At 33.9% G+C, this 23,013-nt stretch overlaps 1 protein-coding gene across 6 annotated transcripts in view; it reads left to right on the forward strand.

Moving 5' to 3' along the window:
- MIA2 (MIA SH3 domain ER export factor 2) overlaps positions 1 to 23,013 on the forward strand; it is a 109,490-nt gene that overhangs the window by 52,118 nt on the left and 34,359 nt on the right. For 3 of the 6 annotated variants that reach the window (XM_027111112.1, XM_027111114.1, XM_027111113.1), the window contains 10 exons: positions 6,205 to 6,276; positions 7,852 to 7,878; positions 8,436 to 8,546; positions 9,212 to 9,283; positions 10,052 to 10,156; positions 13,930 to 14,052; positions 15,927 to 16,047; positions 17,250 to 17,296; positions 18,148 to 18,238; positions 20,846 to 20,984. In XM_027111112.1, the coding sequence (XP_026966913.1) occupies positions 6,205 to 6,276; positions 7,852 to 7,878; positions 8,436 to 8,546; positions 9,212 to 9,283; positions 10,052 to 10,156; positions 13,930 to 14,052; positions 15,927 to 16,047; positions 17,250 to 17,296; positions 18,148 to 18,238; positions 20,846 to 20,984 (908 nt within the window). The remainder of the gene's footprint in view (positions 1 to 6,204; positions 6,277 to 7,851; positions 7,879 to 8,435; positions 8,547 to 9,211; positions 9,284 to 10,051; positions 10,157 to 13,929; positions 14,053 to 15,926; positions 16,048 to 17,249; positions 17,297 to 18,147; positions 18,239 to 20,845; positions 20,985 to 23,013) is intronic. The other 3 variants (XM_027111117.1, XM_027111115.1, XM_027111116.1) reach the window with 1 other exon arrangement.

Genomic DNA, 23,013 nt, shown 5'->3' on the forward strand with positions numbered 1-23,013 from the left:
AGTTGCTCCATGGCATATGGGATCTTCCCCGCCCAGAGCTCAAACCCGTGTCCACTGCATTGTCAGGCGGATTCTTAACCACTGTGCCACCAGGGAAGCCCCTTTTGCCTATTTTTAAATAGGGTTATTTGTCTTTGTTATTGAGTTCTAACTTTATATATTATAGATATGAGCCCCTTATCAGATATGTAATTAGCAAATATTTTCTCTTATTCTGTGGCATGTTCTCCTCACTTTCTTGGTGGTATATTTGAAGCATAGAACTTTTTAATTTTGGTGATGCTCAGTTTATCTATTTTTTCTTTTGTTGGTTATGCTTTTGGTGTAATTTCTAAGAAACTGTTGCTTAAAACAAGGTCACAAAGATTTACATCTGTGTTTCCTTCTAAAAGTTTTATGTGATTAGCTGTTATGTTTAGATCTTTGATCTATTTTGAATTAATTTTTGTATATTGTTAGGTAGGGGTCCAGCTTTATTTTTGGCATGTGGATATCCAGTTGTCTTAGCACTGTTGTTGAAATGACTAATCTTTCCCCATTGAATTGTTGTGGCATCCTTGTTGAAAATCAGCTGACCATAATTGTGAGGGTGCATTTCTGGGCTCTCAGTTGTATTTCATTGATTTATATGTCTATCCTTAATGCCAGTTTCACACTGTCTTGATTCGTGTAGCTTTGCAGTAAGGTTTGAAATTGGGAAGTATAAGTCCTCCAACTTTTCAAGATCATTCTGAGCCTTTTGCATTTTCTATGAATTTTAGGATCAGCTTGCAATTTCTGCAAATAAATTAGCTGGGATTTTGATAGGGCTTATGTTGAATCAGTAGATCAGTTTGGGGTTATTGCCATCTTAGCAGTATTATGTCTTCTGATCCATGAATATGGGATGCCTTTCCATTTATTTAGGTCTTCTTTATTTCTGTAATATTTTGTAGTTCGCAGAGTATTAGGTTTACACTTCTTTTGCTAAATTTATTTCTAAGTATTTTTTCTTTTTGATGTTACTGCAAATGGAATTTAAAAAAAATTATCTTTTATTTGCTAATTGCTGGTATAGTGTTTATTCTCTTGTTATTTTCTAAACATTTATGGGACCTTCAGAGAGGTCTGCTCTTTTATTTCTGACATTAGGTTGATTGTCTGTCTTTCTCTCTTTGTCACCTTATCCTTGACAGTGGTTTATCAACTTTTTTAGTGTTTCCAAAGAACAATCTTTTGGCTCAGTTGATTCTTTTTACTTTATTTGCTTTCTAATTCATTACTGTCTTTATTACTTCATTTTTAACTTTTCTTTGGTTTACTTGCTTTTCTTTTTTATCACTTCTTGGGATGGATACTAAAATCATTGAGTTTTTAGCCTTCTTTTATAATTTCTGCATTAAAGTTATAATTTACTTGGCAAGTTTGGCTTTTATTAAAGCATCTTGTTCGTTTTGATGTGTCATGGTTTCCTGATCATTCAGTGTAAAATATTTTAAAAATTTTATTGTGATATTTTCTTTGAAACATTGGTTATTTGTTAGGATATTTATTACTTTCCTAACATATGGGGATTTCCCAATAGTTTATTTGTTATTAAGTTTTAGCCTAATTCTACCTAATTATATTTAATTCAGAGAATACCCTTTGTATGATTTCGTTCCTTTATTTGTTGATACTTAATTTCTGGCTTTGCATAAGATTGATTTTGGTAAATGTTTCATATACAATATACATATATACTATTATTATCCTTGTGTCAATACCATACCATTTTATTTACTAGTTTATTGGTATGTAAATATAAAAATTGTCACTTGTTAATTTTTTATTCATATCGTCTATTGGTTATTGAGAGAAATATGTTAAAATTTCCCATTAATATTGTAGATTCGTTTTTCTCTTAGTTTTATTATTTTTATGTATATTGAGGCTATGTTAGATGCATATAGATTTAAAATTATTTATTTTCTTAGTTAGATTGACCGTTTTATCATTATGAATACCCCTGTTTTATTTGTAGTAATTCCTTTTTTAAAAATTTTTATTGGAGTATATTTGATTTATTACAATATAGTGTTAGTTTCAGGTGTACACCAAAGTGAATCAGTTATACATATACATATATCCACTCTTTTTTAGATTCTTTTCCCATATAGGCCATTACAGAGTATTGAGTAGAGTTTCCTGTCCTATACAGCAGGTTCTTACTAGTTATCTATTTTATATATAGTAGTGTGTATATGTCAACCCCAGTCTCCAATTTATCCCTCCTTCTCCTTATCCCCTGGTAACCATAAGTTTGTTTTCTATATCTGTGACTCTACTTCTGTTTTGTAAATAAGTTCGTTTGTACCCCCCCCTTTTTTTTTTTTTTTTTGCGGTACGCGAGCCTCTCACTGTTGTGGCCTCTCCCGTTGCGGAGCACAGCCTCCAGGCATGCAGGCCCAGTGGCCATGGCTCACGGACCCAGCCGCTCTGCGGCATGTGGGATCCTCCCGGACCGGGGCACGAACCCGTGTCCCCTGCATCAGCAGGCGGACTCTCAACCACTGCGCCACCAGGGAAGCCCCTGTACCCCTTTTTTTAGATTCCGCATATAAGCAATATCATATGATATCTGTCTTTCTGTGTCTGACTTACTTCACTCAATATGACAATCTCTAGGTCGATCCATGTTGCTGCAAATGGCATTATTTCATTCTTTTTAATGGCCGAGTAATATTCCATTGTATATATGTACCACATCTTCTTTATCCATTCCTCTGTTGATGGACATTTAGGTTACTTCCATGTCCTGGCTATTGTATTGTAAACAGTGCTGCAATGAACATTGGGGTGCATGTATCTTTTTGAATTATGGTTTTCTCCGGGTACATGCCTAGGAGTAAGATTGCTGGGTCATATCGTAGTTCTATTTTTAGTTTTTTAAAGAACCTCAATACTGTTCTCCATAGTGGCTGTACCAATTTATATTCCCACCAACAGTGTAGAGGGTTCCCTTTTCTCCACACCCTCTCCAGCATTTATTGTTTGTAGATTTTTTGATGGTGGCCATTCTGACCAGTGTGAGGTGATACCTCATTGCGGTTTTGATTTGCATTTCTCTGATAATAAGTGATGTTGAGAATCTTTTCATGTGCTTTTTGGCCATCTGTATGTCTTTTTTTGGAGAAATGTCTATTTAGATCTTCTGCCCATTTTTTGATTGGATTATTTGGTTTTTTTTGATAATTGAACTACATGAGCTGTTTGTATATTTTGGAGATTAATCCCTTGTTAGTTGCTTTGTTTGCAGATATTTTCTCACATTCTGAAGGTTGTCTTTTTGTTTTGTATTTGTAGTAATTGACTTTGTCTGATATACAGTGTAACAATCCCAATTTTCACTTGGTGAACATTTGCGTGGTAGATCTTTTCCCATTATTTTACTTTCAACCTTATTATATACTTTTGTTTAAGCTGTCTCTTTTGGAAACAGCCTACAGATGGGTTTTGCTTTTGTTAATCAGTCTAAAAAAATCTTTTAATTAGATTATTTAGTTCATTTGCATTTAATGTAATTTCTAATTTATTAGGGGTCAAATCAACCATCTTAACTGTTTGTTTTCTATTTGACCCACCTGTCCCATGTGGCTTTTTCTCTTCTCTTGTTTTCTTCTGGATTGAAATAGTCATTTATTAATTCAGTATTTTCTACATCAATGCATTTGTTATAGATTTTATTTTTTTAATGGTTACCTTAGAGATTGCAACATGTATCCTTAATTTATTAAATTCTAATATAAATTTGTGCTGTTGCTACTTACTGGATAATGCAAAGATCTTAGAATGCTTTAATTCCACTTGCCCCCTTTTATTTAAGTGCTGTTGCAGTATATATATATGTATTTTTCTTCTCATTATTAATTTATTTAATTTATTTTTATTTTTGGCTGCGTTGTGTCTTTGATGCTGCATGCGGGCTTTCTCTGGTTTTTGCAAGTGGGGGCTACTCTTCATTGCGGTGCGTGGGCTTCTCATTGTGGTGGCTTCTCTTGTTGCGGAGCATGGGCTCTAGGCACATGGGCTTCAGTAGTTGTGGCTCGCGGGCTGTAGAGCGCAGGCTCAGTAGCTGTGGCGCATGGGCTTAGTTGCTCTGCGTCATGTGGGATCTTCCTGGACCAGGGCTCAAACCCGTGTCCCCTGCATTGGCAGATGGATTCTTAACCACTGCGCCACCAGGGAAGCCCTGTTGCACTGTATTTTGACTTTATATAAACCTCCAAATCATTTTATTATTCTTTGAAACAGTCAAGATTCATTTGAATTTATCCACACATTTATTCTTTCCATTGTTCTTTATTCTTTCTTTCGTTTCCACCTTCTATCTGGGATGATTTTCCTTCCTCCTGAAGGATAGAGAAACTTCCTGGTCTTTTCTTTTCTGGAATATACTGTTGATAAATTCTCTTAGTTTTTGTTTGTCTGATAACGTCTTTATTTCTCCATTTTGTATAATGCTCTTTTTTTTTTTTTTTTTTTTTTGCGGTACGCGGGCCTCTCACTGTTGTGGCCTCTCCCGCCGCGGAGCACAGGCTCCGGAAGCGCAGGCTCAGCGGCCATGGCTCACGGGCCCAGCCGCTCCGCGGCATGTGGGATCTTCCCGGACCGGGGCACGAACCCATGTCCCCTGCATCGGCAGGCGGACTCTCAACCACTGCGCCACCAGGGAAGCCCTGTATAATGCTCTTTATAGAAGTCTGAGTTGGCAGTTGCAGTTATTTTCTTTAAGCACTTTGGACATCTCATTTTACTGATTTTTTTCCTTGGCATGTTGTTTGTGGGTCAAAGTCAGCTATAAGTTTTATTGCAATTTGGTGATCTTGTTTTGTATTTTTTCTCTTTCAATTTTAAAAATTGAGGTATAATTTTCATATAATAAAAAGGACATTCTTAAATATGCAGTTCTGTGAATTTTGACAGGTATATTCACCCATGAAGCTACCACTCCCATCAATACATAAAACATTTCTATCACCCTTATATTTCCCTTGTGCTCATTTTCACTCAGTCCCCTACCCCTGCCGGCAACCGTTTTTATTTCTATCACCATAAATTAGTTTTTGTCTGTTTCAGAGTTTGTATAAATGAAATCATACTTTTGTTTCTGCCTTTTTTCAGTTAGCATTGTATTTTTGAGATTCACTATGTTGTTGCATATACTAGTAGTTTTTTATTTTAACTTGCAAGTAAATTTGCATTACATCAACATACCACAATTTTTTTTATCCATTTACCACTTAATATGGTTATTTCTAGCTTTTGGCTATTATGAATAAAGTTGCTATGATCATTCTATCTTTTTGTGTGTGTGTGTGGGGTATATATTTTCATTTCTCTTTTGTAAATATCTAGTATTAGAATTGGTAGGTCATAGGGCAGGTATTGTATAACTTTATAAGAAACTATCTGGCTACTTTTATGATTTTCTCTTTATCTTTGATTTTCAGCAGCGTTACTAGTTGTCTAGATGTGGTTTCTTCTATTTATCATCCCTGGGCTTCATGTTGTTCTAGAATCTGTGGCTTAATGACTTTCTTTAGTTTTGTAACACTCTTGATCATAACCTTTTCAAATATTGTTATTGCTTTCTTTTTTTTCTCTTCCTGTAATTTTAAATACTTGTATTTTAGTTTTTTACTATATCCCATGTATCTCTTATGTTCTTTTCTGGGTTTCTTATCTCTTTCTTCACACTTCGGTCTAGATGTTTTCTTCTAATCTAGCTTCCATTTTACTAATTGTCTTCATCTGTATCTAATCATCTTTTAAACCATCTTAATTTCATTTATTTCCTTTTTCAGTTCTAAAGTTTGTGTGGCTGTTTTTGTAGTTCTTTTTTTCTGGTTTAATTATGTTGGTTCCTCTTACATATCAAGCTTACTTATTTTAATGTCTGAAGGAGAACTGTATTACCTGAATCCTCCAAGAGTCTGCTCTCTTGCTTATTTTCTTCTCTTGGTTCTCAGTCAGCTCTTGTTTTCTTGAATGCCAGATTATTTTATGTTGAGTATCAGTAATAGTATAACAGAAATTATAGTGGTAAATTTGAAACTGTGGGCAATGTTATCTTTCTGCAGTGAGGATTTACTCTTCCTTCTCATGGAATTGGTGGGTCATAGGGCAGGTGTAGTTTGGAATAAAATTTACGGCCCTTTTACTTACAGTGTTGCTTTCTTTCAGTATGAAGGCTTAGAGTCATCTTTAAAGGATGCCAGCTTTGAGAAGGAGTCAACAGAAGCACAAAGTTTGGAGGTAAAAACAAATAGTATAATTATAAAAGTTAGGGGGAAGATTCTTACTAAATAACATAAATTTTGAAAGTCATGTATCTTCTCAAAACTCACATTTCAAAGGAAATGTGAAAGAGTATCTCTAGATGTTAAAACTTAAGAAGTTAAATATAGGAAACAGAATATTAGTAAGTAGCGTAAGGTATTTTAAAAATTTGAGCTCTTGTTGGTAACTTGTTTTGAGTGAAGCATATTCAGTTCAATGTAACCTAGAGCTATATAGAAGCTCTTGATTCTTCATTCCTGGGAAGTGTATTAAGGTAACCATTTCTTTTTTGACTCAGTTTGCTCTAGGAAGGAAAAATAGGATTTATTTTCATAAATTTAGGAATAGTTGGCAATGAAAAATTATGTAAGTTGAGGCAGTACTTGCCTTTACCTCATACCAATGTATTAGGAGCTGACTAGAATTAGACCAAAGATTTATGTTATACACGGTGGTGTGCTGGTAAATGTTTAACAACTGGCTGTTTAGAAAGCAGGAGCCTTTGTTTGTAGCATTTGCTGGGTTCTGTTGTGTAAATACTCCCACCTTGACCAATTTCAAGGTACCAACATGATGCCACTGAATGTGGAGTTTGGAAGAGATAAAGAGTCAGCTCTCCTGAGTGAGGCATGATTTAGGTAATAGTAAGGAAGGAAACTGTGATAATTTGTCATTTAGCTAAGCTACGACAGATTAGGGTAAGTAATAGCAATTTCTTTAGAGATGGAAATGTTGTAAAAAGCATACTAATATTAAAGTAGAAAACAATGGACTTTGTACCTTTGTTGTACGAGTTCAGTCAGTTCAGCTTGGCAGTTCTCAATCACTGATGTCTGTAATCATCAGAAAGCATATGTATCATGAATCAAAATTTCTTAGTAGAGTCCAAAGGAAATTATAAATTGAATTCCAAATGAAATGAATTTCTTAACCTTTTCTTTCTTCATTTGTTACCTATTAATATTCTTAAGAACTTGTTAAAATTGTTGTATTTTATTTGTTGACCCTCTGTTTTAACTGCTGTTATGGTAGTAATTTATTAGATTGATTAAAAGATAATTTTATAAGGAATTTAGTATGCTGACAAAACAGCAAAAACTGGTAGCAAAAATATTTACTCAAGCTTTGTGATGTTGTGGATAAAATAAAACACACCGATTTATTCTCAGGCATTGAATTTATGTAATCTGGCCATAAAATTAGCTAAATTTTTACTTTATAATGAATATTTTGGAAGTTTTCCTCTAATTTTAGTAATTTTTTTAAACATATAGTGTTTATTTTCAAGATTGGTAAACATAGTTGAATATAAACTATAATGTGATATAATTACAAAAATTAATGTTTGAATCTATAGATAAAATCAAAACAATAGAGTAATTTTGATTCAAGTCAGAGAATTCATATAATCAGATAGTCAAATTTGGGGATATATATATATATATATATATAAAAATGAGTTTTTTAACCAGTATGATATCGTATGTACTTGTGCTACTTTTATTTTGGCCTGCATTAAATTCTTTGATTCTTTTGGTTTTTTTTAACAAGTTTGTTGAAGGATCACAAATATCAGAGGTATGTTTATTACAGTATTTAAAATCCAATTGGAATAATCCAACAACTAATCATTTTAAATTAAAAAGGTCACAGAAAATATGTCTTAATTCAGTGTAGAATATTATCTTGATTGTTTTTTGAATTTATTTTTTATTTTATTTATTTATATTAAATTTGGTTTTTTCTTATCGTTTCTTTTACAATGCTTTAGAGCAGAAGTTGGCAAACTACACTCTGAGCTCTCCACCTGTTATTGTAAATAAAATTTTATTGAAACACAGCCATGCTCATTCATTTACATATAGCCTTTGCTTTCTCACTACATATGCATATCACTTGAATAGCTGGGACAGAAACTATGTGGCCTTCAAGCCTAAAATATTTACTTTCTGTCTCTTTATAGAAAAAATTGGCGATACCTGCTAGTATTGCTGTTATTTCAGTGTTATAAAAATGAACAAATATATAAATTAGACTTATTTAACTTATAAGTGTATGCATTTGATTACACTCATCTGATTTATCTTGACCAAAAATTCCCATGTCAGTCTTACAAAGTTGGCTTCCTCTTTTAGGCAGTCTGTGAAAAGCTGACTAGGTCCACATCTGAACTTGAGGATGAAATACTCATTCTAGAAAAAGAGTTAAAAGAAGAGAAATCTAAACATTCGGAACAAGATGAATTGGTAAGACTTGTGTTTGAGGAAACTGTAGGAAAAAGAAAGTTATTGAGTTAAAAAAAATGATATGATTTTGGTTAAAGTATTACATGCACTGTAAAAAAAAAAAAAAAAGAAATCCAAAGAGTACAGAAGGCTGTAAAGTGGAGAATAAAAATTTCCAGATCCACTAGCTCTTTTCATTTGTTAGAGGTTACCATTATTATGTTACATTTCTTTCATATTCTTATAGAAATTTTCTATTTGCACTATGGAAGTAGCTCACACAAATAATTTAAGTTGAACAGTCACATACATAGTGGATTTTTTTAAATTACTCAAAACTTGTATTAAGAACTTTAACTTTCCTTTATTTGTCTTTCTATTTTAAAATCTGTCTTAAGGATGATCTTGATGTGTGTGAGATTATTTAGTAAGATATGATGCTAGTGGACTTCTTTTGTGCCTATATAACTTAAGTGTTACGAAATATTAAAGATGAGTTGAAATACTGTTGTTATGTAACTTTTGTATGAAATCCCTTTAAGCATATGGCTGAGAATGTTTCTTAATTTGAACCCTCACTTTTGGAGCAAAACTGTTAGGTTAATAATATAGTTAATATATATGGCATCTTGGAAACTGGAGGAGTTTAGTATATACTTGTTTATTGATTTATACTGCCTTTTTAGATGGTGGATATTTCAAAAAGGATACAGTCCCTAGAAGATGAATCAAAGTCCCTCAAATCACAAGTATCTGAAGTAAGTTGAATTACTTTAATAGCTCTGTTGCTTTTGAAAATCACTTACATTTTACTATTACTTTTATAATTAAAGAATAAGCTATAATAATAGAATTCAGATATATTTTAAAAATACAGGGTATCTGAGGAAAGTTCATTTTTTTCATTGGACAGTATTTATTGAGCCATTGCTATGTACTGGTCACTGTTGAAGGTGATTGGCACTTAATATTAGTAGACAAAATAGAAAGGCTCTTGTGGATTTTTTTTTTTTTTTTTTTTGTATGGGGGCCTCTCACTGCTGTAGCCTCTCCCGTCGCGGAGCACAGGCTCCGGACGCGCAGGCTCAGCGGCCATGGCTCACGGGCCCAGCCGCTCCGCGGCATGTGGGATCTTCCCGGACCGGGGCACGAACCCGTGCCCCCTGCATCGGCAGGCGGACTCTCAACCACTGCGCCACCAGGGAAGCCCCTCTTGTGGATTTTAAATTCTGGTAAGAGAGACAGAGAGTAGAAAGTTAACAGAATTTGCCGCGTAGTACATAGAAGGTTACAGGAGGTTAAATCATTTGTCCAAGGTCATGTGGCAAGTTAGTGGCGGAGCAACTAGACCTTGAGTGACTAGACCTTGAGTCTAGGCCAGACTTTTTTTCTGCTACAGCATGCTGTCTCTCCTATTAATATTGGCATGTTTTTGACTTTAATTCCATGTTTCAGGGAGTGTGTGTAAAAAAGAGCTATTGTATTAAACTAATTCTTGTAATCTCAATATGTTGTATTTTACTTAGGCCAAAACAACCTTCAAAATATTTCAGATGAATGAAGAAAGACTTAAGGTAGCTATAAAAGAGGCTTTGAGTGAAAATTCTCAACTTCAGGAAAGCCAGAAACAGGTTTGTACTGTAAAGGGACTCCAGCTTGTGAGTATGTAATTATAAACGTTCTGGGCATAGTCATGACTGACCCATGCTAGGGGCAAAAGTAGGCTCTTTCTGGAGACCACAAGATCAGGACAATCTCCTGTGTGTCCTATGGTGTCTCTTTTATATAGGATACAGAGGTCTGTATTCCTGGAACCCTCTTCCCCCAGGAGTGAAAGTAGGCCCGGGCACTCAGCATTTTAATAATAATAATAACAAATAGCATTTAGCACAAATCTTCAAAGCCAGACTGAAGGAGGGCAGAGAATACCGTGAGTTATTGCAGCTGTGTGTCTGGGCCCTGAAGACAGAAGCAGTTGTTGTGGCAGATCTAATGAGGATTTAACTTTTACCCTCTTCCTCCCCACATATGTATACACTGCCACATACCCAAATATATTTCCTCTCCAACTGTTCTCCCGATAGTTATAATTTTTCAGTGGGAAAATTTTTTAATGATTACATTATTTATGATTTTCTAAATATTACAGCTGAGACACATGGTGTGCTCTGATTACATATTCCATTTCACTCAACATTTTATTTGCCCTAGAGTTAATAATTGTCTTCTTTTTATACCTATCTGTAATTCATCTGTAGTTCAATCATATATATCTCTTTTAGAGATTATGTAAATATTTATGTGTTCAAATGCTTTGGTTAATCTATTAATTTCATTTTTTCCTTGAAGCAGTCCTTCCTGGGGTCTTCCATCCTCCTGGTCCAGTAGGAACTTGTTCTCTAGGTCTGTTATACTTCTGCTGTTCTGAGATTTCACTTCACCCCCATCCTTTCCCTTGTCTTTCTTTTGTGTTAGATCTTTTATTTCCTGTGTCCTACCTGTGCTTTTATGTGGTGAATTCCCTTGATTAGCTTCCTGAGAAAAGGTATAGGAGGTAACTTTTAAAAAACTTTCATGACTTAGACTGTCTTCTTCTTTCATACTGTTAACATTTTGGTTGGGTATCTTCTGGGTTGAAATTTTTTTTTCTTGATATTTTGACATAATTGCTCTATTGTCTTCATTTTCCATATTACTTTTGAGAAGTCAAGTGCTATTTGGATTACTGAACCTTTTTTGTGACCTACTCTTTTCTCCGGTAGAAAATTTTAATATCTTTCATTGTTTCCAGTTCTCTAAAATTTCATGATGGTGTGCCTTAGTGTGGGTCTTTTTCTATACATTTGTTGGATACTCTCAGTCTGGAAACTTGCTCTTGATTCAGTTCTGGGAAATTTACTTAAATTATTTCATACTTTTTGGGGTGTATTTTGTATGATATATGAAATTATTGAAAATGTCTTTTTTGGTTTCTTTGTGTCTGTGGAACTTTCATTCACTTATTCTCTGCTATTTTTCACTTGTAAGAGTTCTTTTTTTGCTTATGCCTTTTTCTGGTTTCATGGGTGCAGTGTCTTACTTTGCTGAGGATATTATGGGTTTTTTTTTCTCTTTTTTGACATGTTCTTCCCTGAGTTGCCTTGTTTCCTTTGAGCTCCTTTATTTTCTGTTTTAGTCTATGTCTTTTATCTAAGAGTTTCTTTTTTCAGGTATTTGATGGTTCTTGGGTGTCTGTTCATTTAATAGTGAAGCTCTCCAAATCTAATTGGAAGCCCTGTGTGTGTTTTTTGTGGACCCCTCCATAGGGTAATCTGGCTAGGGTATTTCATTGGAGGATCCCTGATTGTTGGTATTCAAAGACCATTTTCCACAGGGATGACTCCTCCATAGTTCCCATTTGGGAGGTATAATCCTGTTTCCCAGCAGTGAGGTAAGCAGCTTAGTGAGGTCAGGAGGGCTGGTATCTCACTCTTCATTTCAGTAAGTCAACTTTTGCTTAATGCTTTTATGTTTTCAGCTTGTTACTCACACCTTTACCTGGGTCAGGTGTCCCAGAGTTTCAGATTCTAGCTCTCCAGAGAATAACCTTCCAGGTTCTTGCCAGATGTGTGTGTATGTGTGTGAGTGTGCCTGTGCACGTGCATGTGTGCATGCATGTGAAAGACAGTGGTGTGTGTGGGGGAGAGGGATGGATTGAGCATTAGAGTGTGTGTATATGTGTGCGGGGAGAACTTAGGGGATTTTCTAACTGCTTTTCATAAAGACTTTTGAGTAGTCCTCCTCTTTTCATTCCACATATACCGTAGTACTTGTGCCTCCAAATCATAAGCCATTCTGAGTTGTATCAAGTCAACCTGCTTTTAGAGTCTCCCATCTTCTGCCTTAGATTTCACTTCTGTCTGGTCTTTTACTGTGCTTCCATCTCTTTCCACTTTCCACTTCTAGAATTATCTTTTTCCTCATCACGTTTTCTCTTTTTCCTTGAGGGTTTATGCTTTTTTTCCCTTAAACCTCTTTACTGTCATCTTAGTAGATTTCAGGAGAAAGTACACCCTGTGTTAATTTTGCTATGTTATCAGTATAATCAAAAGTGACCTTTTGTACCTTGAAAAAAAAATTTCACCTAGATTGTCTTACTCTTTATAACTGCTTTCATCTAATTCCTTTTTAATCACCAGAGTTCTTGAAATAAACTATTCTGTATTCACTGATTCCATGTTCTAACACATTCCTTCTTTAACCTTATAAGACTGCATGCTGTGTATGCAGTGTCTTTAGTAAATCACTAGAGACCAGCCAATCACCAAATCTTTCATTCTTCAATTCTTATTTATTTTTAATCTGTCAGTGTTGTCTTATTCTATTATACATGCATGGAGAAGGATTGGTTTTTCTTGTGCTAGGGAATATGCTAATGAAGCCTTAGTTTTTCAGAGAAACCCAGTAATTACTATTTGATAGAATAGAGTTTTAAAGACTAAATAAAATTGGCCTTTTTTTTTCATATATATATATATATATATATATATATATATATATATATATGCCGATGCTTTTGTAAATTGCTTGCTGATTCTATTTTTTGGGGGGGGGCTATTTTTCTTAATGACTTCTAAGAGCTCTTTGCATGTTAAGGTTATTAACGCTTTGGTATATATAAGAATTTCTTTCTCGTTACTTGTTTTTAAATTTTATTTCTGTTATTTTTTGATTTGCAAAGCTTTTAAGCAGTATGTAGTTAAGTTTATCTTTTATAACAATCTTTATCTTTTATTCATGTTGAGAAAATCTTTCCTCTCCTGTAAAAGTATATACAGTAAAAGATTATTTATGCAGAATTTGACCTGTTCTAGATTAATGGTATTCTGAAGGTTAATTAACCACAAAATGGCACATGATTAAAAAAATAAATTTTAATACAAGTAAGGTATGGCATGTTATATGGGATATAAGGAATGGCCAAATCTAACAAATATGCTTGTCTTAGAAACCTTTTTATTTGATATAAGTTTATTATGTAAATCAGTTGACGAATGTTTAAGTGTTTTATTTTGCCTTACCCCTGTTTTGAAAGTTCTTTGAAAACAGGAGCCCTTCCTTCCTTCCCGCTTTCCTTCCTTCCCTTCTTTCCTCATTCCATTCCTCCTTTCCTTCCTCTCTCCTTCCCCCGCTCCCTTTCTCTCTCCCTTCTCAGTAACACATTGTGTTGCATATTTATTAGTGGTACACATAGGTATATAAATAAGTGCATCTACACCTACATATGATAAGATAATGAGGTGCTTTTCCTTTTTGTGAGGTTCTATTAATGATACACCTTAGATATATAAATAAGTGTACCTACACATAAGTATGATGAGATAATATGAGTTGCTTTTCTTTTTATTTGGGATTTGAATTTTAGCTTTTACAAGAAGCTGAAGAATGGAGAGAAAAAGTGAATGAACTTAATAAACAGAAAATAACATTCGAAGACTCCAAAGTACATGTGGAACAAGTTCTATGTGATAAAGAAAATCAGATGAAGGTAAATGACCCTGCTGGTTTAGTGAATGAGTTAAGCTAGAATTTTATACTAATTTATGGAATTTGAAAATTTTTGTTTTTAGCAGCTTTTATTTTGATAATTTATTTGGCCAAATTTGAGGAAGTATACTTTTGGGCATACATTCCAATTTGTACCAGTGTTGATATCCTTGCTGCCTAATGTTCCTTGAAGACTTTGTAGATTTGTAGTATATATACATCTATATTCCCTGTGTCCTTTTTTCTTCTCTCCTCTGTATTTTAGCCTGGGTATTTAGTGAAGAAAGACAAAGGATATTGGATTTTACCTTTTATCTTAAGATTGCCATCTTTTTTTGTTGAAAAGAAGAGGTTGGAAAGAATTTTTTAAACTGGACAAATGAGGTTATGTGTATTAGGTGAATGTCTTTAATACTAGATTAACTGATACATGTACTTTTTACAGAGAGGACTACTTTAAGTAAATCTAATTGAAATTTGACTCCAATAGGAATAAAATAGTTGATATTACTATTCGGATTTGTTGATTTTTTTTTCCCTATGCCCTGTCTCTCCCTTCTACCACTTTTTCCTGCCTACCCTTTTATTTAATTAAATTTAATTAATTAATTAATTTTTTAACATCTTTATTGGAGTATAGTTGCTTTACAATGGTGTGTTAGTTTCTGCATTATATATAGGTGAATCAGCTATACATATACATATATCCCCATATCTCCTCCCTCTTGCATCTCCCTCCCATCCTCCATATCCCACCCCTCTAGGTGGTCACAAAGCACTGAGCTGATCTCCCTGTGCTATGCGGCTGCTTCCCACTAGCTATCTATTTTACATTTGGTAGTGTATATATGTCCACCTGCCTACCCTTTTAGATCTTATACTTTCAAACTGCAAACAGATACTCAAGTGTAAATACTAAGTAATAAGCTGTACAATTAACATTCTGTAATCTACACAGTGAAATGGATGTTTTCATCTTGGAAGCTGTACATTTATGCTATTTATGTTGCTACTAAGGATGTTTTTAAGATTCCATCTTTAGGATTTGTATTCATAATTTGTTTTATTTGTTTTGTTGTTTCATTTTTTTTCCCTAAACTTACTCTACTAAAGAACTTGGGACTCTTCCTAACAGAACAAGAATGAGATGCTAATCTCAAGCTCTACTCAAAGTTGTAGGCCATGATATTTGTGCCTGGAACTCAAGAGGGAGGAGATCGAAGGGTGGAAATTGTAGAGCAGAATGGGTTTTTTTAGGTGGGTCCTTCCACAGAAATATGTGGGACAGTCTATTTTATTCTCTGTGGTTTAAGAAAATCTTCCTTTATTTAAGAAAATTCAAAAAAGTACTGTTGGAAAACCTTTAATGTTCCAATTCAGATTCTCTTTTATAATTTCCTTTTCTTTATGTCAGTTGAGCTCCTCAGCTAGTTGTTTACTTGAATAAATTGAATCTGTGAAATCTGTGATTTTTTTATATATCATGTACCTCACTTGAGGATTTGTTTGACTTCACACAAAATTGACTCTCATGTTAATGTCCACTCTTACTATGGCAAGTGAGAAACATCACGTTAAGATATGCTTTGTTGCTTTATAGTCATGTGATACTTTTAGCAAAAATGGGCCCTTATCAAGTATTGTATTTGATTTAGGAGTAACCAGTTTTGATTTTTAACTTGCAGAGTTTAATACTAAATAAATGTGAGTTTTTGAGAGTGTTTACATATTTTATGCCAGGTGGAGAATAAGAGCTCCTGTACCGTCATCTATGTGGATTGATTTTTAGACTACAAGTATGCATTCAGAAGTTGTAAAGCTGTTAGCATAAGGTATTACCCTCTCTCTTTTTTTCCCCCGTTGCTAAATGTCAAGTCTCTGACTGAGCGCTTACAAAAGATGAAAGACTGGGCTGCTGTGCTTGGAGAAGACATAACAGATGATGATAACTTGGAATTGGAAATGAAGAGTGATTCAGGGAATGGTGCGCACTTAGGTATTAAGTCATGACTTATCCTCTTTTACCGAAAACGATGACTGGCTCTTGTATTTCCTTTTAGTTCCCCATGTGCACCATGTTCTTTATATACTTGTGTAATATTCTGTCCCTCTCTCACTATCCCTTATGGTTGTTTCGGCTGGGATAACACCTTTTCAGTAAATCTTTTTTCAGCCTCTCAGATAGACCTTCAGTCTTCTTCCTCTCTGTTCTTTTTATATGTTGTACATTACAGCACTCTTCACATTGCGTCATAATCATTTCCATGCCTGTTTTTCCCTGTACTGTAAACTGATCAAATGGCTGGGTGAGTAGTTTGAAAAACGAGTGTTATGTAAATGAATGCCTCAGGATACCTCTTTTTTTAGATGGTTCAGATGTTTACAGTACTTTAATCTTGGCCATCCCAAATTCTTATTGCCATTGCCGGTTGCAGTCTGGAAACTCAGCAAAAGTTAGGTTCACTGTAGCCACTTAGTGTATTTTCAAACCAATTCCTTTGACTTAAAAAAAAAAGAACATTTTGTTTTGACATAATTATAGACTCACAGAAAGTTTGTAAAAGCAGTACAGAGAAGTCTCATGTATCTTCATCCAGTTTCCCCCAATGATAGTTTTGACTTTTGTGCCCTTTCTCTTTTCTCTCCCTCCATCCCCTGTATAATTAACAAATATTAAGGAGAAGGTGTGATTTTTTAAAAGATTTTCTTTGATGATAGCATTAATGTGTTGGAAGAAAAGTACATTTCAAAGTAAATACGTATAGTTCTGTTTATACTTTTTCACTTCTGTTTTATCTTGTAAGAAATAATTCTTTTTCTAATGAGAAAACTCATGCTTTTTAATGTTATTTTAATTTGGAGTACAATTCCACTCATATTTTGTATGCTGAAGGATTCTAAGAATAATTGAGACGGTGGGCTGGATTTAGGTGAATACCAAATCCTTGTTATAACTCTGTTCTTGGAGTTAGTGGTGAAGAACCTTGTTAGACGATACTATGGTACTTTCAGTGCTTTTTTAGTTTAGCTTCCTGGGAGCAGGTTCGAGGCTGTTCTGCCTTATATTAAATTGTTTATTGTAGCAAGAAGAAGGATTATAAGGCTCTAGTTGAGTGAACTAATAAAATCATTGGAATGTCTGTTGTGGCATTGCACTGTTTTCTCAATTTATTATTATGTTTTTGTTTTTCACTATAGATAATCAACCAAAAGGAGCTTTGAAGAAACTGATTCATGCTGCTAAGGTTTGCATTACTACAGAAATGTAAAGAATATAGACAAAGAAATAAACATCCATATGTCCTAGTAACTTTTAAAAGTCCATTTTATAGTTACCATGAAGTGATAGAATTTTTAGAAGTGATCAGAATTTTCTTCAATTGCTTTTTTCTTTTTTATAGTAACTATTGTTATTATAAAATTCATATTGTTAATTTTTAGAATTTATCATAAAATTTTTCAAGGTATACACTCATTTCTTTGGATAAGGAATATATTAAGAATGTTTACTATATATTCTCCCATACTTCCCTCTTTGTGCATTCTTCATCCTCTGGTCTCAGTATTTTCTGATCCTCTATTGCCTAATATCTTGTTTTGAGAAGTAGGTATTAGATTCATTTTCTTGTGGTTTATCCCTAACCTTTTTCATCCTAGTAGTGGTATCCTGATCTTTATTGATCTATGTGAAGTCTTGGTAATGTAGTTTGAAGGCTGCTTTAATCAACACTTATGTGCTGGGACTTCCCTGGCGGTCCAGTCATTAAGACTCCAAAGCTTCTACTGCAGGGGGAAAAAAAAAACACAAAAATACAAAAAACGAAAAAAAAATCTTACGTGCTGAAAGCAGATAGCCACTATTCAAGCATCTGTCACTGATCTTCTCTGTTCCTTTTTGGAGATTTACAGCTATTGATGACTTTGCTAACTTTCCAGGATGGAAGCTACATTGTTGGTTTGTGTAGTCTAGGCAATAATTTCATCAGAGTGTAAAAGAGCTTCAAGGGATTGGGATGGTGTATTGAGATTTTTTTGTTTTTTTGGTATAATTGATTAATGTTGCTTTTCTTCCTTCTCCTTCTCCCATTCTTTGAAGTTAAGAGCTTCTTTAAAAACCCTAGAAGGAGAAAGAAACCAAATTTACACTCAATTATCCGAAGCTGATAAAACAAAAGAAGAGCTTACAGGTAGGTAATCTACATACTTATAAAGTTTTTCTAAATAAATACATCTTATAGAGAATGGTACATTAATTGAATCAATTATGGGGAGATACAATTTGATTTTTTTTTTTACTTTTACTTTTGTCGGTTATCTGAAAAGTTAGTCATGAGGTTTTATTGTTGTTGGTAAAGCCATATCATTTTCTCCATATTTATATAAAATTAATGGCATTATTTTAAAAAACATGTAAACTACTTACCTTTGAATTTCAGTGTCATACGCATGGTATGGTTTTAGTTGTTAAAAAGTAGCAAATTAAAAATGTTAATAGAGGGGTGGGATAGGGAGGGTGGGAGGGAGGTGCAAGAGAGAGGGGATATGGGGATATATATATACGTATAGATGATTCACTTTGTTATACAGCAGAAACTATCAACATTGTAAAGCAGTTATACTCCAATAAAGATGTTAAAAAAAAATCTTTGTTGACTGCAAAATTGATTTTTAGTAGTGGTACTACTGTATTTTACAGAACTTTTTACAGAATAGTTTTTTCCTTTAATGTACATGCATACTGTATTAGCACATACAGGAATGATGTTAGACCTGTAGAACTGAAGTTTTTTTTTATTGAAAAGATTTTTATTTATTTTGCTGATAGTGTTTTTTCCCAAAGTAAACAAATGCAGTTAGTTATGTTTGAAATTTTTTAAAGTTGATATAAGTAACATTCCATTTTGTAAAAAAAAAAAAAAAACATCACTGTAACTGTTAGCATAAAAAAATAATGGAAGGACATTCTCAAATGTCAACCATGATTCTCTTTGAATATGGGACAGATTTCTGTTTTCTTTGTACTTATCTGTATTTTCAATAATTTCTAAAATAAATGAACTGTATTTATAATAAGACACTTTTTGAAAAGATTGAACCACCAGAGATACAGATTATTTAAAAAATTATCATTGTCCTATTCACACGATACTGGTAGTTGGATTATTTTTGGATTTTGAAAAACATTAATATTAACTTAAAAATAACGTTTTGCTATATGTAAAGCATAGTGCTAAAAGCCATGGGAGATTTACAGGAGGAAAAGATATGGAGCCTGCTTTCCAGGAAGCCATATTTTAGTACATTAACAGGCTCTCAGTGAGGAACTGTAGTAACTGCTAGAAAAGCAAGGAATTTGCTCACCAGTTACCCCATCACTTAATAAAATTTCTTGGCAAATTATTATTTTCTAAAAGTAGTATTTGGAGACTTTGTGTTTGTATGCTTCTTGCAAATCTTTCTTTTTTTTAATGGGTCATGAAAGATAAATTTCTATAATTGATCTTCTATTCATAACAGGAAAGTTTTCTTCTAAACTGTTTCTCCTCTGATCTTGCCTTTTTCAGTAATCATTTACAGTCCTCTTTTAAGATACAGAGGATTTGAAACAAAATAGTTAAGGTAGAAGTACAAAAATATAATGAAGATTTAACTGTTGGTTTAATTTTTTTAAAAAAAGTAGGGATGATCCAATTTTAATAGAGATAATATCCAACATTAATTTCAGTTAAATGACTTAACAGTGGCTTGTTAAGAATTGTTAAGACTTAACAGTGGCAATGGCTTAAAGCGTAGCTCAACAGACTTTTTAACTGATACAGATTTAAAAATTTCTGTGGAAAGACAGATGTGAACAATTTCTTGCACATTTAATCATTCAATGTTAAGGTATTTACTTAAACTATCATTTTGGTGTGTACCTTTAATTAATAGATGTTTTAGAATAATTATATACTATTACATGTAAATAAAATTTTAATACTTGTTAGTATGATTTTGAAACTGTCCTCTTTAGGCAGAGTGTTTTGCCTTGTTTTAAGATATATGGTATAGTGGTGATTCATACACACTTTTGGGGAGATATCACCTCAGTCTTAGAGGAGTTGAGTTAAGTTATGTTGGAAGAGTAATAAGGTTTTAAAAACAGTGGTTGCACTAATTATAAAATATTCATAATTAATTAGAATTGTTAATTTTAGTTCCACAGGTAATTCTTTTAGGTTGAAACAAAGCTAAAATTGGTATTTTTCTTTCCAGTCTTGATATGGTTTAAACTAGCAAGACTTTAGAGCATTTGTTATCAGAAGATCCAAATTTCTGGCTTGATTTATAACACATATCAAAATTTTGGCTTAAAAAGAGGCTGGGTTGAAGTTAAGTATTAATGGATAAAGTTTTTACTAGATAAAAAACATGCATTATTCATCATGTGGAAGTAGTTTCATGGAAAATATTGAACAAAAATATTTGCCTTCAAAACCCTCATCACCAAAACTTTGAGAATTTTAGTGGCTTTTGTCTCCTAAACTGAAAATTAGATGCTAAAATTAGAATATTGAAGGTTTTAGGAAATTTGTTTTTAAAGTAAATCTTTAAATAATAAAAAAATTTATAATAATTTATATAGCTCTTTAAAATGTTAAAAGGTATTTAGGTGAACAAAATACCTTATAAATTTTCTGTTGCAAAGAATTTAGTTTATTAATTACTTTTGGTAATCTTTATTTTTATGAAATGTTACTGTGCAACTTAGAATATTTGCTCCTTTAACTGTGATTTAAAAACTTTTTCTGTAGAGTGTATTAAAAATCTCCAGACTGAACAAGCATCTTTACAGTCAGAAAATACACAGTTTGAAAGTGAGACTCAAAAGCTTCAGCAGAAACTTAAAGTAATGACTGAACTGTATCAAGAAAATGAAATGACACTTCACAGGTAATAAAAATTATGTTGGTAACTCCACTGAGTGGGAAGTAAAGTAGCTTAAAAATGTTGCATATGCATGCGGCTTATGTGATTATTCACAGTTCTCAATTTATGACTGGGTTGCTTTTCATCAATTTATTTTTAAGAAAGTTATTTGATTTTGACACATTTTTCTTCAAGGAAGAAAATATAAATGATAGTAGACTTTCCAGGCTGGTTCACAAAATCCTCTTTAACTTCTAATAAGTAATAAGCAAATTATTGCTAATTAAACTTCCCAATATTGCAAGCTAGGTCTGGGAATCTGGGTGGACATCTTACTAATTGAAGTATCCATTAATTCCATCTCGGATATATATAAAACTGATTCCTCTCCCTGTGTAAATTGCTGCAGCCCAGTGTTCCTTGTCTCAGTAAAAGGCAGTGTTATTTGCTGAATTGTTCAGAGCAGGTGCTTAAGCCATCCTTGCCTTCTCTCTTTCATTCAGTCAATTGTCAGATTCTGTCAGCTTTCCTATGTCTTGAATCTGACCACTTTCTACCACCTTCCACACTGCTATTCTGATCCCAGCCATCATCTGTTAGTACCTGGTTTATTGCAGTAGCCTCATGAGTGGTCTCCATCTTTCCACTCTTAACTTCCTGCATGTGTTTTCAGTAGCATAGCCCTCTAAAACATAAATTATGGGTATTGTCACTCTCTTGCTTGGAAATTCCAAGTGCCTGCACATCACACTCAGAATTTAATCCACAGCTTTTATCATGGCCTCCAAGACCCTATAAGATCTGGCCTGTTGCTACCTCTTTAATTTTAGCTTATTCATTTTCTTTTTCCCTCACTATCTTCCAGCCATGCTGGCCTTTTTGATGATCTTTAGCATGCCAAGCACATCTGTAGCTCAGGGCCTTTTGCACTTGTTCCTTCTGCCTGGAGTGGTTATTCCCCTGTGTTAGGTTCAATCCTTCATTTCACTTGAGTCTAGGTTCAAATGTTACCTCAAAGAATCTTTCCCTGGCTACTGTAACTAAAATAATACCTGCCCCTTCCTATCCCCTTATCTTGTATCTTGCTTTATTTTTCTTCATTATCCTCTGATGATTGATTATCTTTTTTTTTTTAATCTTCCCCACATTAAATGTAAACTCCATGAGATAATTACTTCATTCTCTTCTCTTCTGTATTCCCAGTGCCTGAAACTATGCACATGGTAGTTATTCAATAAGTATTTGTTAAATATATGAATAAATATGTTTAGTGCTTTTATATATTGTAGTGAAAGATTGTGTTTGTGTGTGTGTGTGTGTGTGTGTGTGTGTATGTGTATGTATGCTGATGCTTGAATGCATAGATACACAGAAGACCCTTGAGATATCTATCTGGAGACACCAGATTTTCAAATACTACTATATCACATGTTTTTCATCATTAAAGGAAATAAAATGTAACAGACTTTCAAGCCTCTTTATAACTTAATGCAAGTTTTTACAGTTGATCCTCATTATTCGAGGATTCTGTATTTGTAAATTCACCTACTTGTGAAAATTTATTTGTAACCCCAAATCAATACTAGTGGGACTTCCCTGGTGGCGCAGCGGTTAGAATCCTCCTGCCAGTGCAGGACACACGGGTTCAAGCCCTGGGCCGGGAAGATCCCATATCCCGTGGAGCAACTATGCCCGTGCGTCACAACTACTGAGCCTGCGCTCTAGAGCCCGCGAGCCACAACTGCTGAGCCCGCTTGCTGCATCTACTGAAGCCTACACGCCTAGAGCCCATGCTCTGCAACAAGAGAAGCCACCGCAGTGAGAAGCCCGCGCACCACAACAAAAGAGTAGCTCCCACTCGCCGCAACTAGAGAAAGCCCACGCGCAGCAATGAAGACCCAGCACAGCCAAAAATAAATAAATATAAATAAACATGTATATTAAAATATCTTTAAAAAAAATCAATACTTGCAAAGCTTTAGTGGTCATTTGCAAACTTGCACAGAATGGCAGAAAATTTGAATTGCCCAGTGTGCATGTTCCCAGTTGATGT

Source organism: Aethalodelphis obliquidens, unplaced genomic scaffold (assembly GCF_003676395.1).
Source record: "Aethalodelphis obliquidens isolate GAN/ISIS:26980383/991018 unplaced genomic scaffold, ASM367639v1 scaffold10, whole genome shotgun sequence".
Classification (NCBI taxonomy): Eukaryota; Metazoa; Chordata; class Mammalia; order Artiodactyla; family Delphinidae; genus Aethalodelphis; species Aethalodelphis obliquidens.